At 44.8% G+C, this 26,262-nt stretch overlaps 1 protein-coding gene across 2 annotated transcripts in view; it reads left to right on the top strand.

Moving 5' to 3' along the window:
- The window catches only part of rab28 (RAB28, member RAS oncogene family), a 35,199-nt gene extending 29,245 nt beyond the window's left edge, over positions 1–5,954 (top strand). Inside the window, exons 7-8 of one of the 2 annotated variants that reach the window (XM_031568806.2) lie at positions 1,551–1,649; positions 3,003–3,090. In XM_031568806.2, the coding sequence (XP_031424666.1) occupies positions 1,551–1,643 (93 nt within the window). In that variant the 3' untranslated portion in view covers positions 1,644–1,649; positions 3,003–3,090. Of the gene's footprint in view, positions 1–1,550; positions 1,650–3,002 lie in introns of both variants that reach the window. The other variant, XM_012820572.3, reaches the window with a different exon arrangement.
- Positions 5,955–26,262: the final 20,308 nt, after the last annotated feature.

Genomic DNA, 26,262 nt, shown 5'->3' with positions numbered 1-26,262 from the left:
ATGCACACACACACACACACACACACACACCCTCTACTGAAGGTTGAGGCCCAGGTCAGCCCAGGGGTGGGTGGATGGGGGGAAGGGGTAGGATGAGCGCGGGTACGGACAGCGACCCTCTGATTTATTTTTGGCTTATCTGCTGCCTCAGCAGGCCCGAGACCCCTCCACCTTTACTCTCTCCTGCCTTGGCCTGGTCCAGGAGAGAGCGCTGGGATTAGGGGGTGAGGGGCTCCCCCGCAGGCATTAATTCTGCGTCTGATACGACCCTCCGGTGACAAGCTGGCCTGGGAGGGAGAGGCAGGAGGCATGGGAGAGACCAGGGCCCTGACCTCCACTGGGTTGGATCTGCACTGATGGGCAATATATACACACATACACATACACACACACATCACAGACACACACACACACAGACACTCACGCAGACACAGACACACACACACACACACAGACACAGACTGGACGGGAGGGGCCTGATGACCCCTGTCCTCACTCCATCAGCCTCTGTGATGGCCGTCTCCAATAAAAGCAAGTGCTTTAATCCCGCCTAAACACACAGGGGTAGAGGGCTTTAATCCCGCCTAAACACACCGGGGTAGAGGGCTCGCCTGATCCGTCAGACGGGACCGCAGGCACCTATTGGAGAAAGAGACCCAAAGGACGTCCGATGTCCAATAAGGCCAGCTGAGTTCCCCCGGGGAGAAGTAAAGAGGAAGAGGGCAGATCCGTTTCTCAGCCAGGGCATCAGCACTGAAGTGCATTAGGGAAGCCCTCGTCCCCGCGTCGACTGGTGAAGTTTGTAATTCCTTCCGAATCGGGGGGCTGTCTCACTACACGTGTACGGAGTCCACAGCACTTTACAGTACTCAGTGCTCTGCTTCCACAATGGATCATTTCTCTGTGTTTAGCAAGCAGATGATGAGGAACGAGTGTGTGTTCGGACGAGCGAGACGTGTGTGTGTGTGTGTGTGTGTGTGTGGTGGGGGAGGGCTTGTTTAGTTAAAGTCTCATTAAGCGACGTGAAGTTTGGAGAGCTTTACATGGAGGTCCTGACCCCCCTGAACTGATAGCGTCGGCCTGGGAGCCCACTCCATCACTAGCGTCTGGGTGGGGGGGGGGGGGGGGGGGGTCCAGATAGAGGGGCCCGGCTGATTGGTCAGAGGATGGACGACACGCTTAGGCAGCTCATTAATCTATCAGCCCTCTTTAGACGCTCACGCACACACTGTGCATGTGTGCATACAGACGCCGCACTTTCCAGGTTTAAAAAAGCAGTGATTTCATTTTCCACATAAATGTTATTATGTTACTGTGTTTTGTGTGTTGTGTTCTTTCTATAATCTCATCTTTCATATTCTTACTTTCTAACATTTTGTTCTTCACTCTGTCATCTGTTTGTTATGTTTTCTGGCCTTTGAGTCTTCATCAGTCACATGTTTCTCTTTCTCTCTCTCTCTCTCTCTCTCTCTCTCTCTCTCCTTCTCTTTCCAACTTTCACTGTCTTGTTCTCCGCGGGTCTTCCTCCACCTGTGGGGTGCTGTGGGCAGAGGATTGTTAAGGCTGAGCTGGTGGACTATCCCCAGGACGAAGGCCCTCTTCCGCAGGAGGCCACTCAGAGCAAAATCTGCTCTGTTCAGTAGGGGGAAGTACGTGCAAAAGCAGCTAGAACACCTGTAGGTTCCTCATAGACATCCTGTGTTGGGGGTTAGAACACCTGTAGGTTCCTCATAGACATCCTGTGTTGGGGGTCTAGAACACCTGAAGGTTCCTCATAGACATCCTGTGTTGGGGGTTAGAACACCTGTAGGTTCCATCCTGTGTAGGGGGCTAAAACACCTTTAGGTTCCTCATAGACATCCTGTGTTGGGGCTAGAACACCTGTAGGTTCCTCATAGACATCCTGTGTTGGGGGTCAGAACACCTGTAGGTTCCTCATAGACATCCTGTGTAATCTTGTTGTTTTAATGCAGATTTCAGACTGGTATTGTACTGGTATTTAGTTGTAGTTGTAGTTCATTGAACTATCAGTTGCCAGAAGGAATGGAACAGTTATTATATGTGTCAGCTAATGAGAAAATATGAAAAAAATAATTAGGGAGTACATTTGATATTGACGTGAATGCAAAAGCTTATATTAATCCGTATTACATGATTCTGTTTCTTGGGACACACACACACACACACACACACACACACACACACACACACACACACACACACATTAATACATACATAGATTCCCTCCCTTCCTCTCTAAGCATCCCACACTAGGCAAGCATATGGCCAAGAGACTGATTAAATGTCTGTATCAGCACTTTTTCATGTACACATGTGAGTTGACCCCTATTTGACACACAGTTGCAAACATTCAAACTGAAAACAACATTCCTCCATCGTGTTCAGTACATAAATATCAGTCTTGCACACTCCTGTAATTCCTAGAATGACTTAATTCAGTCATGCAAATGTGTGCATCTCGTGCTATCAAGATCATGCAAGCGGGCAGAGGCATGTGGACTATTTGGATGTAAGTGTTTAGCGTGATGCGTGTGTGAAGACGGATGTGGAGGAAACAGAGGTCTTTACTCCGTGAGGTATTGCACACACGCGTGGCACTAATGGAGCCTTCTAGAAGCAGACTGTGAACACACTGTATAAACTATGCGAAGGCACAAGATGAATAGTCAATTATAGGCACAGCTCTCTGATGCTTTTTCTCCTGTCTCCCTCCCTCTCTCTCTGTCTCCCTCCCTGTCTCTCTCTGTCCCCCTCTCCCTCTCTCTCTCTCTCTCTCTGTCCCCCTCTCTCTCTGTCCCACTCTCCCTCTGTCTCCCTCTCTCTCTGTCCCCCTCTCCCTCTCTGTCTCTCTCTGTCTCCCTCCCTCCCTCTCTCTCTCTGTCCCCCTCTCCCTCTCTCTGTGTCTCTCTCTCTCTCTCTGTCCCCCTCTCCCTCTCTCTGTGTCCCCCTCTCCCTCTCTCTGTTTGTCGTCTGTTTTTTAGAGAGTGGTGAAGGCAGACATTGTGAACTACAGTCAGGAGCCCATGGCCAGGACGGTCAACCCCCAACGCAGTTCCATGTGCACGATACAGTGACCCCTACACCTCTGCAACTACCACCTTTGCCTGCCTGTCCTGTCCACCCCCTCACCCGCACGACACACACCCTTCGTAGGCTGGCGGATGCACAAATCAAGTGCTGTCCTCTAACCAGCAGGCTGCTCCCACAGACTGGCTCTTAGCCACACTCACCGATATCTCTCTCACACACACACACACCCACACAGATATACACACTCACATTCACACTCACACACACGCATACACACACACACACACAGACAGACATACACACACACGGATACAAAGACTTAATGATACCTGAGCGGACAACACCCAACTCTCAGCTTGTTGTGTTTTCGGTCAAGCGTACTTTAACACCTACATTTCACACACACACACACACACACACACACACAGACACACACACACACACACACACATACTCACACAGACACTTGCATCCACTGACTCAAAGGCACACCTAAACACACACAAACATTTCCTTGTGCACAGCCCCACTCTCCCTCGAACGTCACGCCACACGAGTGTGAACATGTCTTCAGACGGGCACAGAAGACAATAAAACAGTGTTGTATGTTTCAGGAGTTTGCCTGGAGCTTTGTGGGGAACAAATAATGCTAATTTCAAGATTTTAGTCTTTGATCCGCAAATTACTCCAAAGCTCCAAAGGGAACATTTCACTTTGCTGCATAATCCAGTCTACACACTATTTATCAGTCTCTCTCTCTTTCACACACACACACACACACACACACACACACACACACACACACACCAGTCTACACACTATTTATCAGTCTCTCTCTCTTTCACACACTCTCACACACACACACACACACACACCAGTCTACACACTATTTATCAGTCCCTCCTAGGTCCTAGGGTGTTTTTGTGATTGTTGCGGCCAAAAGTAACTGAGTAACAAATTCAAAAATTGAGGCTGAAATTGCGGTGATTCGTCGTTAAATAAAATCAATTGTAAATAATACAGTAATTCCAAGACTTACATCGGGGTAATAAGAGGAAATTGCAATCCGCAATTGCAATTGTGGGAAATCCTTTGCGGGAATTTGCGAAAACTGAAGATCACAAAATCCTAGAGGGGACTGATTTTATTTATTTATTTCTCCCCTTTGAACAGTGACGGCTAGTAAACAGGTCTGTTCACAGGGGCTGCAGCTAGTGGTCACTACATGTATGATACAAGATAAAACAGCAACCTCACATTTAGATATGCTGTAAATGCATCAAACTTTGGCTCCTTTTTTAGCAGAAATGGAATACAAATATTATTTATATATTAAAACCATAGCTTCATAAAAATTAAACATCCAGTTTTTGGTTGAAGCCTATTGACTAAGTTAAAGTAGGATTTATTTTCCCTCCTGATCATAAGACGGTCTGTTGTTTAGTGATCTTTGACGTTTACCTATAGAAAGCATCTATATATTTTTTTTCTTGTTGGACAGATAACCTTCTTCCTGGCTTGTTTCTTAGCCAGTAGGGTTCCGATGTCCAGTAGAGTTCTGATGTCCAGTAGAGTTCCGATGCCCAGGGACCTGGCTCTTCCAGCAGTCTGTCACCTCCACTGGGGCCGACTGCTTGTTCCGTAGGTCCTCCCCCTGCGGCAGGGTTGCCAAGGTGGAGTCTCCTCAGACTCTGCTCAGCCTCGGAGGGCGGGAGGGGAAAATGGCTGCTGTGAATGAGTGGACTTCAGTAGACGTTCTGCCTCAGTGATGGGTGTGCATAGACATCCACTCCTTTGTTTCTTACATGTCTGTTTTTAATCTGAAGAAGAATGTGGGTGTGAGTGTTTTTTTTTTTGTATTTCTGCTCTATCTTTCATTTGCCAATTATTGCATTTAAAAAATATCATTTGTTTTAATGCTGGATAGTTCTGTGTTGTTGTTTTTCTTCAAAAGAAAGGAGCAATTGTATTTCTATTGTCAACAGGTATTCTGCTCGGATATATAGTTGTGGTAAAAGGTGTGGCATCTCACCAAATGAATGTTGGTTCTTTTCAATGAACAGTTACTGTGTGAGAGAGAGTAGCACCTCGCAGGAGCACATGTAAAGTAATGGAGGATGTGATTTAAATTAAAGTATTAAACTAGAACACTCTGATTGAGATACTCTAGTCCTGGCTGGATGTGTGTCCAAAAGACCGTGCTGCACTGAAGAACATCAGTGACATGAAATGCTTTATGTGTCTCCTGTACCACGGTGACCCATGCTACAGGATGGCTTCAGGAAGAAATCCATGTTTTTTTTATGTATAGTTCACTGAATGGAGACAAATCTGACGTTTTACATTTCATGGGCATTTCTTTTTCTTCTGTGACCGATATTTAATCAACTGAAAAAAAAAATTCTGTTAAAAATTCTTTTTACTGTGGTCATCTTAAAACAATGTTAATGTTTAAAAATATTGTCATATTGTCTTTTTAAAGGGGTTGGTGTATCAACCAGCATCTTTGGGACCAAAGGGGATCTCCGTGTACTGCAGTTGTAACACTTTAAACAACAGATATATGCTCCATATGGTTGGACAGTTTTCAAATTCACATTGTTCGCCTTATATGTAATGTACATATTTGTAATGTACATCTAAATTATCCTATTTTCTATGGTGCACCCTATATACAAATACAGACAAACATATTATATTACAATTTTTTTTTTCAAAGCATTTAATTGGGAAAGCTTCTCTTGATTTTCGATGCTTTTCTGCTGTTGCATCTTTTGAATTTATCAATGACACACCAATCAGCAGTTTATATGTTGAATTAAACAGTCAGAAACATAGCATATTGTACATTTAGAGAAAGTATAAAGTTTTGTGAATGTTCATTAAAATGTTACAACAGAAAATCAATGTGTGCGTGTGAATTTTATCTGCACATCAAATTGTTATTATGTTAATTATCTTTAAATGTCTTCTATAGGGCTTAAGGAACATTACAATTTCACAGACAATTGGCGTGAGCTAAAATCGTTAATGAGGGCAAGGAAAAAATGGATTAGAACAAATTTGGTTTATATAGACTATAAAGAATTCGTCAGACTCAATGTCACCGCCCGCTAATTCCTTTAACGACTCTTGTTGTTAAATTGACTTAAGAATGACATTTGAAGCCTTACATTTCTGATACAATGAGCATGATGAAATGGCTGGCGCTACTGTGTTAAAGAGTAGGCTACTGTGCTTAGCCTGAGATAAAGAAAATAGCCACAAGGTATGACGAAGAGCATTTGTCTTATTCCGTGTATGGCCATGGTGCAATTTTTCATCCAGGCCTGGTCAATTCAAGCCCAGTCAAAATAGGACCTGAGGTCTGTGGGCGGGTGTGTGAAGGAAGGGTCGGGTTGGCTAGGCTGTGGGCTGCAGATTAAACATATACGGTGTTTGAAATTTAAGCGCAATTCCTGTAATTCCAGCCCACGAGGACTCGTTGAAACAGAACTGTCAAACGGATCGTGGCTAATGAGGTAGCTTTCCATTGTGCCTTAAGCCTCGCAAAAAGGAGCCCTACAATCCACTATGGACAGATGATACAAACTCCATTTTAAACTGTTGTAAGCTGTATTAATTAATCACTTAAACAGTTGTGGTCTTTTGTCGTCTTCACTGAGCTGCGAGTGAGATTCTGTTTCAGGTAAGGCTTATCTCGCTGAAAGCTGGGTGTTCATAGCAAAAAGGTTTTGTTTAATGAGAGAGAAACGCGATATTTTAGGCCCTATGGCTTATTTTTGGCTTGATAAGAAGGGCGGGCCTCTCGCCTTCTATGGACAGTGCTATCGACTTGCAATTGTAATTCCACGAAGGAACAATTGACCCGTAACTGCAATGCTATAAACAGGCTCTTCTTATTCACAAAAGCCTACCGTGCGCATCCTCAACACATCTGGACCCCATCCAGAGCGAGTGAACACGTGCATGCTGATTCGCTTGAGTGGTCAACAAGAGACCTCTCTCTCTCTTTCACTTCTCTCTCTCTTTCTCTTCTCTGCTGCGTCTGTGTCAGGGGCTGTCACCGGTACTGACAGGCGGGACTCGCACTTGGCTTTGCTGCTGTTTAGACAGGTGTTTTAGTAAAGAAAACAACTGCAGCCCGTTTCCAGCTTAAACACCCACAACACTCAAAGTCTGCGAAAAGACGTGAGGAAAGAATAATATATGGCGGAAAATAATGCGAGGAAAAGGGCTGAAGCTTTGACAGATGAGCAGAGGTCAAGGGAGCTTTGGATCTAAATTAATTTGTAAGCCTGTGTCTCACTCTGAAGTTTGTAAATTGTGAAAGATTTTGGCAGTAATTGGTTACGTTTTATGTTGGATATATAGGCACCTTGCCTGATCCTTTATTTTCAGTTTAATTAAAACGATGAAAGACAATACAATTATTCAGCACTCCAGAAATCATCTTATTAGACATGCCATTTAGGAAAAGTCTGTATTTAGATTAAAGATTAGATTCAACATCACTGTCATTGTGCAGAGTACAGCTACACAGCCATTGAAGTATCTTTCAAAAATAAAAATAAAAAATAAGAAAAAATAACCAAACTTAAAAAAAAAAAAACAGAAACAAAACATTGACGTCAACTCAAGCAACCCTTAACCGTAACCGTGACAATGAACTTGAGCCAGGGCTTATGTGCATTGTTAAAGTCCTCATATGTGACCTGTAACGTGATCCTGAAGACCTTTGGACAGTTATCCATTTTAGAGTCTTCCCTTTAGACTTGCAACTGGTTGACTGGCATTGCAAAGGAATCTTGCAGAGAACACCACATACAGAGACCTATTGTTCCACCTCATCTCACCCAAGGTATTTAACCATTTAAAAAAAAAGGTTAATGAAAACCTTATGAGATTGTGAAAGATAGTGAAAAAGACAGCGTTAACATGCTAAGCTAGCGCACTATACCTGGGTGGCCAGGCCATTTTATACTGTATCTCCTGAGGTACTGACGCGTGAGAATGTTACGGCGGTGCAGTGTGGCAGCTTCTGGAGTGATATGCCCTCATATTCCCCAGTGTGTGTGTGGTTTGCGTGAGATGTGTCTGTGGCAGTCATTCTTCTACCCCCCGAAACTGGCACACGTATGCTCACCGTCTCCAGGAGCTCCTACCCAGCATGCTTCACCCAACAGCCCAGCGTGGCAGGGCTTCCCACTGTTTTCTCCTTATGTCTGTCACACTCCCTCCTTCTTTCTCTCCCTCTCTCTCTGTCTCTCTCTTTCTCTCTCTCCCTCTCTCTGGTTATTCTAATCCATGGCCAAAGCTCGGCGTTGACAGCAGAAGCCACACGCAAGGAGAGTGGGGAAAACAGTGAACAGCATGCCTCTAGCCAAGGTCAGCAGGGTGTGAAGAGAGAGAGAGAGAGAGAGAGAGAGAAAGAGAAAGAAAGAGAGAGAGACAGAATATGGTAAGGGTGCATGCTGTCCTCTCTCTCTGTCCTCTCTCTCTCTCTTGGTCTCTTTCTCCTTCTTCTCGCTCTCTCTGTGCCAGACCCGCAGAGCGGACGGAGACGAAAGATGGGAGCAGTGAGCAAGTAGAAGTGATGGAGGCCAGCCGGAGCCAGTGCCAGAGGTGGAGCTAGTGCCAGAGCCAGAGCAGGAGCAGGAGCAGGAGCAGGAGCGCTCCTGACGAGCACCAGTCCCCACACGCTGGCCCCTAGTCTGCCCACCACTGAGGACAAGGCAGGGCAGGGCAGGATGTGGGGGGATATGCAGTCCAGGGCCAGGCCTGAGATGCCATGGCTGGTACTGGGTCCGTGTGAGTCTAGCGAAGCCACTAAAGCCACCGCAGGCACTGCCAAGTCTCCTATACCGGCGGTTAGACTTCAGTGGCTATATATGATGGATACCATGTGAAGGAGAACACAGGGCCGGATCTCCCTCTCTCTCTCTCTCTCCTCTCTCTCTCTCTCTCTCTCTCTCTCTCTCTCTCTCTCTGTGTGTGTGTGTATGTGTGTGTGTGTGTGTGTGTGTGTGTGTGTGTGTGTGTACATGCAGATATGCATATGTATGGATGTGCCTGCAATGTTTGGCTATTCCTGTGCACATAAACATACCTGTGTGCTGGTATGCATGTACCTGCATGAGTGTGTTGGCCTGTGTATTCAGGCTGCTCGCTCTGTTATTCCACAGAAGCCATTTTTGCTTGTAGTGGCTCCACGGTGGACGGGCTATTCTTGAGATGAGGATGTGGGCAATCGGGGAGTTATATTTATAAAGAGCCAAGAGCCTGTCTGTGCTGAGGATGAGCAAGCCAGGATCTGCAGTCCCTCGCCATGGAGACTAACTCCCCCGTCCTGACAGCCCGCACAGTAACTCCTCACAAATGTTTCACCTTGTTCATTTGTAGCTCATAAGTGCTGTAGCGTGTTAGGGGGGGGGGGGGGGGGGGGGGCTAATGGAACTTCTGGACAGGGGACCGTTGAATAGCCTCCCAGCATGCATCTGGTGTTGTAGAGGTTAGGTTGTGTAACCCTTTTTTGTGTCTGGTGTTAACGTGTTATCATTTCATCATGAGTCATGATGGTTTAAGTCCAGTATCAGTCCACTGGGTTGGCCTAGCGTTAGCCTAGCGTTATCTGTCGACGCCGATGTCTTTGAAAGCGAAAAGTAAGATCTGCCTTCTGTGTGTGTAAATGCGTACGTGTTTTGCTGATCTGAATACACGGTACTCCTGGTGCTATGTGGTGTATTGGAGCACAGAGATTGCTTTGAGAATTGAGATCTCTCCACGCTAGATTACCACAACCCCTTTAAGTTACAGTGTGTTAAAGGGGAACACTAATGACTGTTGTGGCAGTATCATGAAAATAATCACCAGCTATTAGCTGCTGATCTGTGATCTGTGAGCTTACACATAATTACTAGCTTCCTTTGTATATGTTGACGTGTGGATGTTTTTCCTTCATGGTCTCTCTCTCTTTCTCTCTCTTTCTCTGTGTGAGTGTGTGTGTGTGTGTGTCTGAGTGTGTGTGTGTGTGTGTGTGTGTGTGTGTGTCTGAGTGTGTGTGTCTGAGTGTGGCTTGCTCCACAGCTTGGATGACTGCCTCACAGACAGGTCTGTGATTAATGAAAAAAGTCTTTTATTAGCAGATGAAAGGCAGCTCTTATTACTGAAGAGGCCTGTGTGGATCAGGTGGTTGATATATATCATCCCAGTTTAATGGGCACCGCAGTGATATTGCTATTAAGGCAAAAAATCCCTGTAATTACAAAACGCTCAGGCACTTACGCCCTACACTTCTCTGCGCCTAAATCCTATCTAGGGTGGCATGTCTGAACAATGCAGCGTTTGCTGGGTGGGGACCTGACTTGAGTATCGTTGCTTGTTTAGTCCCTCGGTTGGTAGACTGGCGAAAAAAAGGCCGTTTAAAACGTATGGTTAAAATGTCACGAGTGAGACAGATTACAAGGTCATTACTCAAATCTGCCTGTCGCCATCCTCTCCCTCTTTGTGATTCCCCTCCCTTTGTGCCCTAAATATTACGAACCCAAAACATGATACAGGCCTCTTTCAACGCCTCCGAGTGCCTTTCAGCGCAACTCACTGAAAATGAAACCAATGCATCATTTTCATTCTCCACCATTCAAAGCACTAATCATGAAAAGAGCTGAGATAGTCGAAGAAGGAAAAAGAACACACAGAGATCAAATAGTGTTTCGAAAGAATCCAAAAACAATATCAACAAAAACCAAAGGTAATGTTTTGCCCAGATGGTTTTGTGTCTTTTCAGTGTTACAGTTTGCACGTTTTGTTCTCCCCTCTTCAACACAAACGTCAGTGAAAACTGTGACATGTTCACTTGTACTGTAAACGTGTCGCGTGTCTGTCTCATTGTGATAGACTGGAACATTGTCTCCATATTTTTGACTGGAAAAATCATCTTGGCGTGTTGTCCGTGAAGCCGTGAAGCTGGACGGGAGTGCTGTGCCGCGTCTGCCAGGCTCATTTCTCTGTCTTTCTCTCAAAGGAAAACAAGATGGTGGACGCACTGGAGTCAGGTCGCCCTCGCTGACACTGGTGAGTGACAGCACGGGGTGTCTGTTTCACTCAGGGGACGACTTCTTGAGGTGCTAATATGTGAAATCCCTCAATAGTCAAGAAAAAAGTAACTATACAAGGTTGCTTGCAGCCATGTCAGAAACTAGATACTCATGAGCACGATATGTAAAAAAAAGTTTGGACTTAATATAATACAATTTTGTGCTATGAAATAATATCATGATATAATGTTGTAAATTACATTTTATTTTGCTTTGTAGTGCCCTGTGATGTGTGTATGTGTGTGTCTTAAGCAAGTTCGATAAATAAAGTTAGTGAATAGGCTGCTGCTGTGTATTTGAGGATTTTCCATATTTCAGTTTTTTTTTTGTTGTATTTTTTGTATTGTTTTAAAAATATACAAAGAAAACCAACGTATTGCTGCCTATGTATAAAATCCAGGAAATCAATAATTATTATAAATGGAGTGTCAAACAAAACACAGAAAATTAAATAGGGAAAACTTCTCATCTTTTAATGAACATCTTTTGTGACAACAAAATTAAATTTCTTTAAATTCTCTAAAGCACCAAACACATTTACGTTTAACAAGTAGATGAATATGTCATAATAAATAAGCCACAATATTTTTTTTATAGCCATTAGCCTCTACAGGGGAGCTTGATTCCAAACCTGTTGGCATCACCATATGCTGCAGCTAAGAGCAGAAATGAAAACTCTTCTCGTTTCATTCCTACCTTGTCCTGATGCAGACTTCTCTCTCTCTCTCTCTCTCTCTCTCTCTCTCTCTCTGCCCTAGTTGGAGGGCTTTAGGACCCTGGCCTTGTTTCAGGCGCTTCAAACCCAGTGCTTTGGCCTCAGCACAAGTCATAACTGACTTGATGGAGTCGGTCTCTTCCAGTGTATTTGGGCTGGATACCTTAAGCTCTCACTCCTGCCCTTGGACAGATACCTGGAGGCTGGCGTGTGAAATGGGCCTGCCAGCGCTTTGATGCAGCAGGGCATGTTCTTCTCAGAGTGTGCTGTGCCGTGGCCACGACTCGCTGGTGTAATTCCTTAGATGACGGGGTGGGTGGGGGTGGATGGGGGGGGGGGCACAATGAAATAGATTGCATGTTAGCTAACATAATTGCCCCTGTCAGACATGGACGGGAGTCCACTTTGACATAATGAAACATGACGTAAAACGCCTCTTTCTGTCCCTCACAATGCAGGCAGTGTGGAAACCTGGCCCGAAAGGCCTCTGTCACGGCAGTCAGCAGTGGCCCAAGAACAAGCCTTCCAGGTCGAAATTACTGCACCAAGGACTATTAATGGAAAGCAGCCCTCTCTGAGGTAATCAGATGAGTAAGGGTCCCAGGGGGAAGAGCCGCTGGAAACGCAGGCACTGGGCCGGACGCCTAGCCCTGGAGGACCTGTCTGTGACGTGCGGAGTTCCCGGTAAGCACGTGTTAAGAGCGCCACCGATTTGCTCTTGTTTGATTTAAGACTTGCCGTTCTCATGACGAGAGCCAGGGACGCGGGAGTAGTGGGTTGTTGTTTTTTTTTCACGCTGGCGCTTGAGTGCAGCAGGCCTTTTTTTTTTCTCCGCCGTCTTTTTCTGACTTTCCTCCCGCAGCGCGGGCCCAGCGGAGAGGGACGGGAGTGGAAGGGAAAGTGGGTGACGAGCCGTGTTGTAACAAAGTAACTGCTTATTTCCTGAGCAAAGAAGCGCGTTTCGGGAAACTAATGGTTCGGATACGAAACACATAATATACAAAGTGCATGCATGGTTTAGCTCAAAGGACTGTTTCTTTTCTGCATGAAAAAAAAGGGCACGGGCTCTGTGTAATGCCAGTGTTACCATAACAGAGACATTATTCTCGGCTCTGCCAGAACTGCTTACTTATGTGTCACCGAGCTTAGCGCGCGCATACACAGCAACATATCCTTAATGTGGCATAATGCACGGGTTGCTCAAACATCATTTTTATTTTTTTTTACAATTATTGTAACCATCTACTTCAATCCATGTTCAGGTATGTTATGAAAGGAATAGTGCTGCAGTTATTTGCTACACATCAGTGGTAAAGTATTCAGTTCATCATGGCAACCAATGCTCGCTCATTGAAGCGTGATTCCTATAAGGGCTATGGAGATACTATTTTTGGCATCCATATGTTCACATAAAGCGTCCCCCCTGAGGAGCAGCGACGGGGGTTAGGCACATACTGTATATCATCCATGGAAGGGGACGTGTATTTAAAAAGCAATACCGTTGCCCGGTAAATGCAGCTAAATTAAGGGTGTATTACTATGATTTAATACTAATATTACATTAGAGCTGTAACTCTATCCCCTTTCAGGGCAAACTTCACAGCCAGTCATTTGAAATAAATTAAACTACCTAGAATTATTTACGGTAAAAATCTGTTTTACCATTGCCTTATAGTCATTCTATGCCATAAAATAATATAAATACAAATTCCTGACACCTTAGCTCAACATTGAGCTCTAGCACGACTTGTTTTAGAGGACAGTAGCAGAAAAGGGTTTTGTGACGGGAGACATCTGTCTGTCGCTGACCATTAGAACAGGAGTGGCCAGGGGTCAGGTTCCCCAGAGAAGCCTGTAGTGTGAAGTGTCTGATGATCATCCCTCTGTCACAAGAATGTTGGACGGGGGGATGATGGAGGCAAAAGAAAGTTGATGGAGAAGTGAGAGACAGAGGAAAAGAGGGGGGGGAGAGAGAGAGAAACAGAGAAGTGTATGAGTGTGTGTATGAGAGAGAGAGAGAGAGAGAGAGGGAGAGGGGGAGAGGTGGGTGAGAGAGAGAGAGAGAGGGGGAGGTGAGAGAGAGGGAGAGGTGAGAAAGAGAGAGAGAGAGGGAGAGGTGAGAGAGAGAGAGAGAGAGAGAGGGAGAGGTGAGAAAGAGAGAGAGAGAGAGAGAGAGAGAGGGAGTGGTGAGAAAGAGAGAGAGAGGGAGAGGTGAGAGAGAGAGAGAGGGAGAGGTGAGAGAGAGAGAGAGGGAGAGGTGAGAAAGAGAGAGAGAGAGAGAGAGAGAGGGAGAGGTGAGAGAGAGAGAGAGGTGAGAGGTAGGTTAATTACTGGATGGGGAGGGTGAGATGCCTTACATGGACCTTTGTGGCCTACAGTTTTAAGTTTCCAGGAGTGTTAGAGCTGGAAGGAAAGGGATTTGTGTGTGTGTGTGTGTGTGTGTGTGTGTGTGTGTGTGTGTGTGTGTGTGTGTGTGTGTGTGTGTGAGGGAGTGTGTGTGTGAGTGTAGGAGAAGTGATGATGGTGATGGCTTTGGCTGCATGGACTGAGCATCATGTGAAGGTCACCTCATCGATCATAGGCGACAGAGCGAAGCTGTCATTCACATACACACACACACACATAGAAAAAACAAATACACACACACACACACACACACACACTTCACCATACACGTGTACGTGCTCGCACTGACTTGCACACACTCAGGCAGACACATGTAAAGCCACACAGACACAAACAAACACACACAGATGTGTTTACACACACACACACACACACACACACACACACACACACACACACACACACACACACACACACACACACACACACACACAAGTTCTAACACTGAAACAAATTACTGTAAACAAGATGTGGTCCAATTCCAATATTTGATGTGGAAATTCAAAGACAACACTTTTTTTCTCTGTAGTTAGCTAGGTCATGTTATCATATATGCCAAAACATCAATACCAAGTTTCTGTCCTGGCTGGAAAATCATTTTTGAAGGCCAGACTTCATGATCAGTATGGGGTCACATTAGGCAGGCCCGCTTGCCTTGCCCTAGCCCTTGCCCAATCCCATCAGATATTGGGTTTATCTTGGCTTCTAGATCTGTCTTTGTGGTTGCTGAAAGAAATGGAACAACTTTCTGGATAAGTGGTTTGTTTGGTTTCGTTTGAGTCGGTCTGTGTTGACATTTTTAGACCGGTCTGTCGTAGATGGTGTTATGGGGCTACAGGCAGCGGATAACGAGATGACCTAATGTATGGATTTCTTTGTTGTATCAGTCGCTGGCGGGAACGTGAGGAAAGGATTGATTTAGAGTGTGCTTATCCCCCTCTTACCGGTGGCCAGTCGAGGTCTGGTTTTAAGAAAGAAGGAATAGATTTAGTTTTCAGTATGGCGGCTTTATTAAAAGTTTGTGTGTCTTTTGACTGTTGAGACACAGCAAGGCCGCGGCGTGGTTTATTTTCATGGCCAGGAGGTCCGGGAGGTGTTTTCAGTATTCATTAAGTAAATGAGCAGGTGTTTCCTCGGTCAATGTCCTCATACGTGGGCTAATGAGTTGCCTTAAGTGTGTTCAAATTATTAACTCATTAGGGAAAGGAAGCGCACAAAGTGTTGAATACACAAAGAAATGAAGTGAGTGTACAATTGCACCAGAGTAGTGCTCGATCAAAAGACATTTCAAATGCCACGGAGTGCTGCTCTAAAACTGTGTGTGTGTGTGTGTGTGTGTGTGTGTGTGTGTGTGTGTGTGTGTGTGTGTGTGTGTGTGTCTGTATGTATGTTCGTGTGTGTGTGTATTTTCAGAACTAATCATTTCATTAGTAATTAAGCTTTTTTTTCCCTCTCTGTAAATAACCCAACATACACAGAACTAATTGAACGTTTTATTAATGTAGAGTTAATGAATTAAAAACAATCTGATGGATGAGGCGCTACTACCTTTGGCTAATTTGCAGAGCAATAAATAGGGGGAAAATAAATACATTTAGCGGTAGCTCTAATTTGGTGTTTATTCCTGCAGAGAATGGTGGATGTGTTGAGCGAGGCCCAAGCAGAGTGTTATTGTTACAGGGTTAATGATGTTTAACAGCGCTTAAGTTTGTGTTCCTGGTTGGCTAGTGAAAGCACTGAAATAAGTCATGTACCTCAGCCATTTTACAGCCCCTGATGGAGCCCAGAGGAGAGACAGAGAGAAGCGGGAGTTAATCGAACAGAACACAAATAGGACTCTGGACTCCACAGATACACACTCAATCCATATCAGACCCCTACAGTGACAGTGGCTGTTTGAGGAGCTATTGTTGTCTGCAAATCAGACAGAGTAGCCTGACATATTTCCTGCGCTAGCTAGCCAGGCTTAAATTGGTGCTGACACAAACAGACACATTATTTCCCACACATTTAAAGATTTGCCATGAAATTTGCCCAAAATGATACACTTTGGAATATTTATACCGTAAAATCCACTACATTACTCGGGTGGTTTTTTAAAATGCCTGTCCCTGAGTGACTAAAATGAAAATGTACTCCCTCTGCAAAAAAAGTTGGCACTTCAGTCGTGATCAACACTCAATAATTCACCAGTCACCGTTGGCCCTTCACAGAGAAAAGAGAAACAGGAAAAGAAATAAGAGAAAGAGAGGGTGAGAGAGAAATAGAGAGGGATAGAGAGAGAGAGAGAAAGAGGGAGAGAGAGAGAGAGAGAGAAAGAGAGAGGGATATAGAGAGAAGCAGAAAGAGGGAGAGAGAGAGAAGCAGAAAGAGGGAGAGAGATACAGAGGGAGAGAAAGAGAGAGGGATAGAGGGAGCGGAAGAGAGAGAGAAACGGTGTCTCACTCTGTTTGAGTTGGTCGGCGCTGAATAACCTGATCTGGGGCTCTAACAGGGTGAAGTGTGAATATGACAAAGGCATCCCACCTGACACCACAGCAACAATCAGCCATCTGTCATCATTATAAGTGGCTACTGATGTGGCACACTTAAGGACTGTCGTGCATCTTTCATGCGCCACAACCAATTAAGCTGGGCCAATTATCTGATGAATTATTGACTCATATTTAGAAACCCCATAATGAATTCACTGCCCCCCCCCCCCCCCACACACACATCCCTTCTGTTGATCATATTCCTCTGTCAGGGGGAGTCGGGAGTCACCCGAGGGTCCCCCTCTCTCTTTCATGCCTCCGGGTGTTTCTTTACTCGTTTATTCGTTTACTTATTCATCTCCGACATCGGGCGGTTATCGGTTTAATCTTTTGGCGGTCGTGAGCATCCTCCCCAGTTTTTTTTTTTTTTTTCGTTAGCCAAGTCGTTCCTTATTCATATCGTTGGCGTGCGACAATACTAGAGCTCCACACTCCATAGGGGATAATCTTCTCCGCGCAAAAAGTCACTAGTCTCAGGTGTGTCGAGAGAGAATGTCAGCTGAAACAGTATCGTCGGAAACAGATTTAGACCGGAGAAGAAAAAAAAAAGTATATTTTCTCGCGGGCTTTGTTCGTCTGACAGGACTTAACACCACTTATGGTTTTTAATACTGGCCCAGGAATGATTCTGCCTCCATTGTGTCCTTGTGTAAGGGAATGAGACGCAGCGTTGAGGGGAAATATGATGACACAATATTCATTAGCTGGGGGAACAGAAATCTCCCTGCACTGTAGGATCTGGTGACTAATCCCCAAACTTACACCAAACCAATAGGAGAGGAAGGTGTGCGGTTTGCCCAGTGGGACCTTAATATTTCTCTTCTGTTCCAAGAATCACACCTAACTCTGATGGTGTTGTACACTGAGGAGGTCTAGCTGATGACCTTAGACTACACCTGTAGGAGCCCTGTATTGTATGTTAGCACCTGTAGGAACGCTCTGTTGTATATGTACTCTTCTCTACTCTACTCTTCTGTACTCTATTGTATGTACTCTACTCTACTCTACTCTACTCTACTCTACTCTACTCTACTCTACTCTACTGTACTGTACTGTACTCTACTCTACTCTACTCTATTGTATGTACTCTACTCTACTCTACTCTACTCTACTCTACTCTACTCTACTCTATTGTATGTACTCTACTCTAATCTACTCTACTCTACTCTACTCTACTCTACTCTACTCTACTCTACTCTACCCTTCACTACTCTACTCTACTCTATTCTACTCTATTGTATGTACTCTACTCTACTCTACTCTACTCTACTCTTCTCTACTCTATTGTATGTACTCTACTCTACTCTACTCTACTCTACTCTACTCTACCCTTCACTACTCTACTCTACTCTACTCTACTCTACTCAACTCTATTGTATGTACTCTACTCTACTCTACTCTACCCTTCACTACTCTACTCTACTCTATTCTACTCTATTGTATGTACTCTACTCTACTCTACTCTACTCTACTCTACTCTTCTCTACTCTATTGTATGTACTCTACTCTACTCTACTCTACTCTACTCTACCCTTCACTACTCTACTCTACTCTACTCTACTCTACTCTACTCAACTCTATTGTATGTACTCTACTCTACTCTACTCTACCCTTCACTACTCTACTCTACTCTACTCTACTCTACTCTACTCTACTCTACTCTACCCTTCACTACTCTACTCTACTCTACTCTACTCTACTCTACTCTACTCTACTCTACTCTACCCTTCACTACTCTACTCTACTCTACTCTACTCTACTCTACTCAACTCTATTGTATGTACTCTACTCTACTCTACTCTACTCTACTCTACTCTACTGTACTCTATTCTATGTACTCTACTCTACTCTATTGTATGTTCTCTACTCTATTGTATGTACTCTACTCTACTCTATTGTATGTTAGCACAGTTCAGCCAATTTTTTTTGTATTTATTCCCGAGAGCATGATTCATTTTGGAATTGTTTACAAGATCTTTCTCCTGAATTTACGTGCTATGTTTAGCTGAACTACACTTTTTCTCATGGACATTTTACCCTAATTTTAATACTTGATCATAACAATAACAATTAAAAAAATATATACAAAAAAAATCTCTCATACTGGATCACCCTGCAGCAACCTACAGTTGCATTTCAATGGATTACCGTTGAAATCTGGCTCCTTTGTCAACGTACCCAACGGTGTCTTTGAGGCAGCGGTGAATAAAGGATCGACTGGCCCTCCTCTCACTACCTGAGTGACAGTCATCAGTGGAAGCCCTTGAATATTTGATGAGGAGGGATATTGGCACCCAGAGGCTGGCCTCTTGTTGGGAACACCCAAACCGGCGGCTATTGTTCTCCCTCTCTGGAGTCCTGCTATTGAGAGAGCTGAGGATTGGGTTCAGCTCTTGGGCTCTGAGAGTTTCGCCTGAGAGCGAAACACAATGAAGTCAGACTAACAAAGGTAGCACTGGCCTTTCATCAACATCACCACCGCCACCACCACCACCCGAGCCCTCGGAGATGGGAATACACTTGAGTGTTGGTCTGTGTGTCTTTTCTGTGTGTGTGTGTGTGTGTGTGTCTGTCTTTTCTCTGTGTGTGTGTGTGTGTGTGTGTGTGTGTGTGTGTGTGTGTGTGTGTGTGTGTGGTGTGTGCGTGTGTGTCTTTTCTGTATGTGTGTGTGTTCGTGTGTCATTTCTCTGTGTGTGTGTGTGTGTGTTTAAGGAAGAACAATTCTCCCTGCTTTTAAAAAAGAAAATAATAAAACTTGACTTGAATAAGAAAATGACCAAAGCATTTATTTATGTATTGCTTTTTCATTTGCAAGGTTTGTTAGACACAATACTAAAGTTTATCCAAACACAAACAATCTGAATTGACATCTTGATTTTCAGCAGTAATGTGTATGGAAATGCCAGCAGCAAACATGCATCACTGTGGCCCCAGAGCCCATGTGTTTCCCCCTGGGCACATTTCTCCCCCCAACATGGCGGTTATTTCACGGGGTTATTTCAGTTGTCTGCGTCTCAATGACCAAGGTTAAGACTCAGGTGAGGAGAGACGAGAGACGATCCTGCGTCGCTACTTGAAGGGGAGGACAGCGGTAACCAGAGCCTCTATCTCCGAGGCTTTACAAGAGGCCTATCATTGCCACGGCGACCTGTCTCGGGTGGTCCGGAGTTAGCCTGGAGGACACCCCAACAGAAGTCCCCCTTCACCTCCACCTTTGAAACCATGTGTGTGGAGGAGAGGGGAAGAAAGAGACTGTGAGAGGGCTTAGTCAAAGGTGCTCGCACAGAATGGGCTGAGTTATGAAAACAAAATTAGCTCCTTTTGTACGGAGGCCGTCTGGGTGTTGTGTTTGCTCTGGTGTTTCCAGAAGAATGTTTGGCATGCGCTCAACCACCAATGATGGAAAAAAAAAAGAAAATCAAAGGCCAGATGTCTTTTTCTCTCATTCTGAAATGAGACAAAATGGAAAAAGACACAAATTAGAATGAACTATTAACGTTGTGAAGGCACTCTAACCTGCCACCTACTTTGTCGTTTTTCATCAGTCCTTTTCAGAGTTTTTCACCTCTTTACTGATTCGACAGAAGGTCCCTGTGGAACAACACCTGGCACTGTGGCAGCCTTTGTCTTTGCATGGGTTTATTACAGATTAAACGTTACAGCTGGGATCCCAGAACCTGGAGCTTTGGTGACGCACTGATTTAATGAAACAGATATCACTGAAGCAAAAGAACATTATCAACACCATGGAGAGTTCAGGCAACAGCAAAGTCCTTAAGCAGATAGATGTCCTCATACGGGTGTTGGCACCATACAGATCCCTTAATGACGGTGGATTTGACCCATCAAAACGCAGACTGTGTGAATATCACGTATCACACAGGTGCGTGTCTCTGACTTCAACCCCCATCTGGTTTTATCGGGCCAAATTTGGGATTTGAAGGTGCACTCTCAATTGAGAGCACTCTGTGATGGCTTTGGCGTTGGGCCCAAAGGAATCAGTGCGGCTTGTTTCTCTAATGACGGTCTGACCATCTCTGAAGAGCCTTTTGGCAGAGAAGAGGGAAGCACTGAAAGCGATCCCGTCTTTTACTCCTCCATTTGAGGCACCTAAGCGTAAAACCATCCCAAACTAGCACCATCTGCCCCTGAGCCTCTGAGATCACAGCCCAGGGTATGGAGAAAATCAGTCCCTCTCTCTCTCTCTCTCTTTCTCTCTCTCTCTCTCTCTCTCTCTCTCTCTCTCTCTCTCTCTCGGACCAGTGCTTTTCCCAACATACAACTCGCTCACTCATGTATTCATTTATGCTCTCACTTCACTCACTCTTTCACAACATCTCTCAGTCACTAACCTACTCACTCGCTCTCAGTGTCTCACTCGCTCATTCACTCTAATTGTCTCACATAGTCCCACTCATATGCATTCTAGATATGCCATACACACAACTCTCCAACCATCTTCTGAACATTCGATCGTAATCATTACGCAATCATTTGCACACTCACTTCCCTTTCTAACTCACTCTCACTCATTCACTCACTCACTCAATAACTTTCATTCATTCATTCATTCACTCACTCACTCACTCACTCACTCACTCACTCACTCACTCATTCACTCACTCAATAACTTTCATTCATTCATTCATTCACTCACTCACTCACTCACTCATTCACTCACTCACTCAATAACTTTCATTCATTCATTCATTCATTCATTCACTCACTCATTCACTCACTCACTCACTCACTCACTCACTCACTCACTCTCACTCACTCACTCACTCACTCACTCACTCACTCACTCACTCACTCACTCACTCACTCACTCTCACTCACTCACTCACTCACTCACTCACTCACTCATTCACTCACTCACTCACTCACTCACTCACTCACTCACTCATTCACTCACTCACTCACTCACTCACTCACTCACTCACTCACTGACTCGCTCTCTCGTAATATCTTCTTCACTAATTCTTTGACTCTCTTTCCAACTCTCTAATGGCAACTTTCTAACTTTCCCTTTCTAGCGCTCTCCCACACTCACGCATGCTGTATACATCTCGACCCTATACATAGTGAATGAGCCGTCTCACGCACTCACATGTACTCTGCACACTCTACGAACAGTGGATGAATTATCACTAACACTCCTTATCTATGTTTGTCACCTCACCACTGGACTTTGCCTTCACTGTACACTTACCGGCAGCGAACAGCATTATGTTTGTACAGCCTCTGAAAAAAGACTCGAGCTGCGGTTAATATGACATGAAATATAAGAGAGTGGTTTATGAGGACCGGCGTCATGTGACCAGCGCCTGAACTATGATACCATTGACACGGACGTCGCTGTTTATTTTTCCTCTGTCAGGAGCGGCCCACACACACAGCGCCGCTCTCTCGCGCCGTGCTCACTGAGAGAGAACCTGTATCGCTCCATCTCCGGCCTCGCCACACGCTCTCCCAGGAAACAGACACTCTGCTTTACTTAACCCTGCCAGGCAAACAACGGCGGCCATTTTGGCTCTGAGGCGGACAGTGTTGGCTCTTGGCACCATGTTTGTTTGTGCCCTCCGCCTGCCCTGCAGATGCATCCTGGGCCTCTGTGGGGGCCTGAGAGCAGAATGTGAGCCACTCATTCACACCTGCGCATTAAATTACTGACACTAACGTTACTGCTGGACTAGAGCCCACCGCACACATCACTGCACTTTTAAGAAGCTTGGTGTCATGGAGGGGTGAAGGAGAAGAAAAATGTTATAAATGGATCATTTTAGACTGTAGATATAGAGGATAGATTTACAAAACATACAGATATGCACGTATCATCTTGTGTTGTAAATATTGCGATTGTGCTCGTCTGTAGTAAGGGCTGTGAAGGCTATGAAGGGAAGGCCCATCAGTACCCATATGAAGTCAGTGACAGTGTTAAGGCCCATGAAATGACACGGCCATAGTTGTGTGTTTTCTTCGGAGAAAGAAAGCAGCTTCCTCAAGCTGACAGTAAAACTCCACTCCCTCACGGTGGGGGGTGAGGGGGCATTGTTCGCCCGCTCCCTCTGTTGCTAAGGACTCGCTAGCTTTTGAACTTGAGAGGTGTGGAGGCCCGAACACCTGTGCAGACCCCCCCACCCCACCCTACCCCACCCTTCCACTTCCCTCCCCTCTCCAGCATGCCAGGATAGCTTTCACCCTGGCCCTCTCCGAGCCACTCATCAGTGGGAGAGAAGAAAGGGACGGGGGCCCGCGGAGAAAAGAAAGTATCTCGGAGACGTCTCCGCTCCTGTCAGCGTGAGGTCGGAGGTCACGGGTCACTGTGGCGTAGGTGTGTCAGGTGTTAAGTGCCGCAGACAGCAATGTGGAGGGCTTGTTAACTGCCTGCCGGGGCCAACCTGCTCACCTGTGGCCAGGTGCTCACACAAAGCCGAGGGGCTCCTGCTTTTAAAAAAGGGCCCCGGCCGCAGACGTGTTAAACTCTGTCAGTCTGTCACACGTCTGAATGGGGGGAGGCCACGGCTGTTGTGTGAGGCTTTGGAGGTGAAGCTAGGTGGAGAAGGAGGGCCAGAGAGCATGCTTTTGCAAGAAGTTGAGTGTTTATGTTTGTGTGTGTGTGTGTGTGTGTGTGTGTGTGTGTGTGTGTGTGTGTGTGTGTGTGTGTGTGTGTGTGTGCACGCATATATGTGTGTGTGTGTGTGTGTGTGTGTGTGTGTGTGTGTGTCTGTGTCTGTGTCTGTGTGTGTGTGTGTGTGTGTGTGTGTGTTTGTGTGTGTCTGTGTGTGTGTGTTTGTGTGTGTGTATGTGTGCATGTGTGTGTGTGTGTGTACTATATGTGTGTGTGTGTATATATTTGTGTGTGCATGCAACTGCATTTGTTGCAGAAAGAGAAAGGGAGAGAGAGAGAGAGTGAGAGAGAGAGAGAGAGAGAGAGAGAGAGAGAGAGAAGAATGTGCCTTGGAATAAAAAATAAAAACACAAACCCCTCTGAGCAGAAAAAAAAAACTGTGTCAAGTTTACTGCAGCTGTCTGACACTGAGCACCTCCGCGTAGCCTTAATGGCCGCCCAGTGTCTGTGTGTTCCTCCTGAGCGCGGTTAGCTAATACACCTGGCGCAGCCATAAATCAGCCTCTGTTTTCCATCCGCGGCCCCGGAGGTGACAGAGCGGTGTTAATTATAACCCTAATGAACTCACTCTCGCTCCCCCTCACCGCCTATGAAATCCACATGAAACATTCAACAAGAAATGATCCCCCTCAGAAACGCTAAACCCTCCACCACCGATAACACCCTCCTCACACTCCCCCGCGCACACACACACCCCCCTCACACACACAGACACACACACACACACACACACACACACAGACACACACACACACAGACACTCTCATCACCCAGACGCATACAAGCGTACAATATCCCCAAACTCCAGACACAGGAGATGGCCCGACAGGTCGGGAGCTAATTTCATTAGCGTGGATGTGTTTCTTTAAGCCGGTGACATGGAGGGACAATGCTAATGGTGATCCAGGGTGGCAGCAGGGTCTCGGCCGGGGGAGCAGGGGAGCTGGAGGGGGATCTTCCCCTGCGACGATGGGTGTACCCTGTCACCGCGTGTCACCATTGTGTCACCGCCGCGCGCTTTAGCCCTTTACTTATTAATGCCCGCCAACAAAGCCTTTGTGTTTGTGTTTAGGCTTGTTTGTGTTGGCTCGCTGTCTGTGTGTGTATGTGTGTGTGTGTGCATGTGTGTTTGTGTGCCTGTGTGTATGTGGGTGTGTGTGTGTGTGTGTGTGTGTGTGTGCTCGTGTTTGTGTGCACACACGTGTGTGTATGCATCCCCATGTGTGTGTATGTATGCATGCACATGTGTGTGTGTGTGTGTGTGTGTGTGTGTGTGGGAGAGTGTGTGTGTGTGTGTGAGTGAGTGGATGGAGTTGCACATGTGTGTGTGTGTGTGTGTGTGTGTGTCTGAGTGGATGGAGTTGCACACTGTTTAAGTGGAAAGGTAGCACTTCAGTAGAGTCATTGTCTGTGTTGACACCCTGGAGGACACGTGGATGTCTCGGCATTGACCTCACATGAAACCCTGACCTTCTCAGGCCTCATGAAAGGCCTCCTCACAGCTCAGCTCAGGCACAACACTGGGCTTTAACACGGACATAGTTATTGATTTTAAAACACAAATGTAGAATGATTGTAGGTATGTATTGATTGTTATAAGAGGGAACTTATTTTTATCACTTTGCAATAAAAAAATATTTTAACACGTATAATTAACAAACTGTTAAACACACAATAAAACCCTGCCTAACAAAAATCTATTATAAAACACGCTTTAGGGACTGTGAGGTGTTTAAAAGTAGAATGAGATAGCTGACTACTTGTTTTCCAAATTTGTGAAAATAATGTGTTTATTTTTACTTTAACTCCATTTATAGCCTGTTAAAACAAGTTAAATATTTAACAGTAAAACACCTTAATTTCAACATACAGTGAATTCTGAGGTAATATGCTAAGCTTTTGCTCCATTGGAAACATTTTTTAATTATCTACTTTTTTACTGATACATGACAAACATACCAGTGGAAATCATCTGCGTAATTCTACAGAGACTAGACCATGGATCAGGATATTATTTTGTATCAAACTTTTGGGCTGAATGTCCTGGCTGAAATGACATTCAATGGGATTCAATATTTAAAATGTATGTAGCTTTTCTGTCCTCTGAGACATATGGTACGTATTTTAGGCGTAATATGTTATGCTTTAAATTATATTAAGACAGATACTTTATTTTTTCTCTATAATATCATCATAATGTACACAATAACAGCCAGTGTAATACACTTTTTTAAACTGCATTTGTCTAGACGTGATATATCATTGCCAGATGTTTAGCGGCAACTTTAACTTTTTGTATACATTTCAAGCATGATATCTTAGTTCCATAAGGTTCAGACACCTCATTTGACACACAGGTTTTTTTTAACGAAATGCCTGGTAATTCTCTTTACCTGCCTGGTTTTCATATTTGATCACTTTAACTGTGGTAGTTTATTACAAATAAATTGTGGACACTGAACAGTATTTTCACACAATATTTTTGACAAAAGTCTCTCACAGTTAGCAATCATTTAGTTACAGATAGTGTTACTATAAAACAAGAAAAATAAGATAAAACAAATGAATAAAATACAGCTCTGTAAAGGAATTTATTTTGCAATATGCAAACGATCACATATATAGTAATAATAATTTTATGAATAGTCACATTGCTACTAAAAATCTTGTTGATTTAAATTCTGTTCTGTTGGAGGGACAGAACTTGTTTTCTCCCATTCCCTTTTAGAGCCTCCTGTTTATATTATAGTTCCTGTAAAATATGCCTTTTAAACCGGCTTTCAAAGACATAAAGTAGATGTGTCATGATACGTTAAAATAGTCATTATG

This window comes from Clupea harengus, chromosome 6 (assembly GCF_900700415.2).
Source record: "Clupea harengus chromosome 6, Ch_v2.0.2, whole genome shotgun sequence".
Lineage (NCBI taxonomy): Eukaryota > Metazoa > Chordata > Actinopteri > Clupeiformes > Clupeidae > Clupea > Clupea harengus.
The sequence above is the reverse complement of the archived record's forward strand: the minus strand, read 5'-3'. Positions and strand labels throughout refer to the sequence as shown.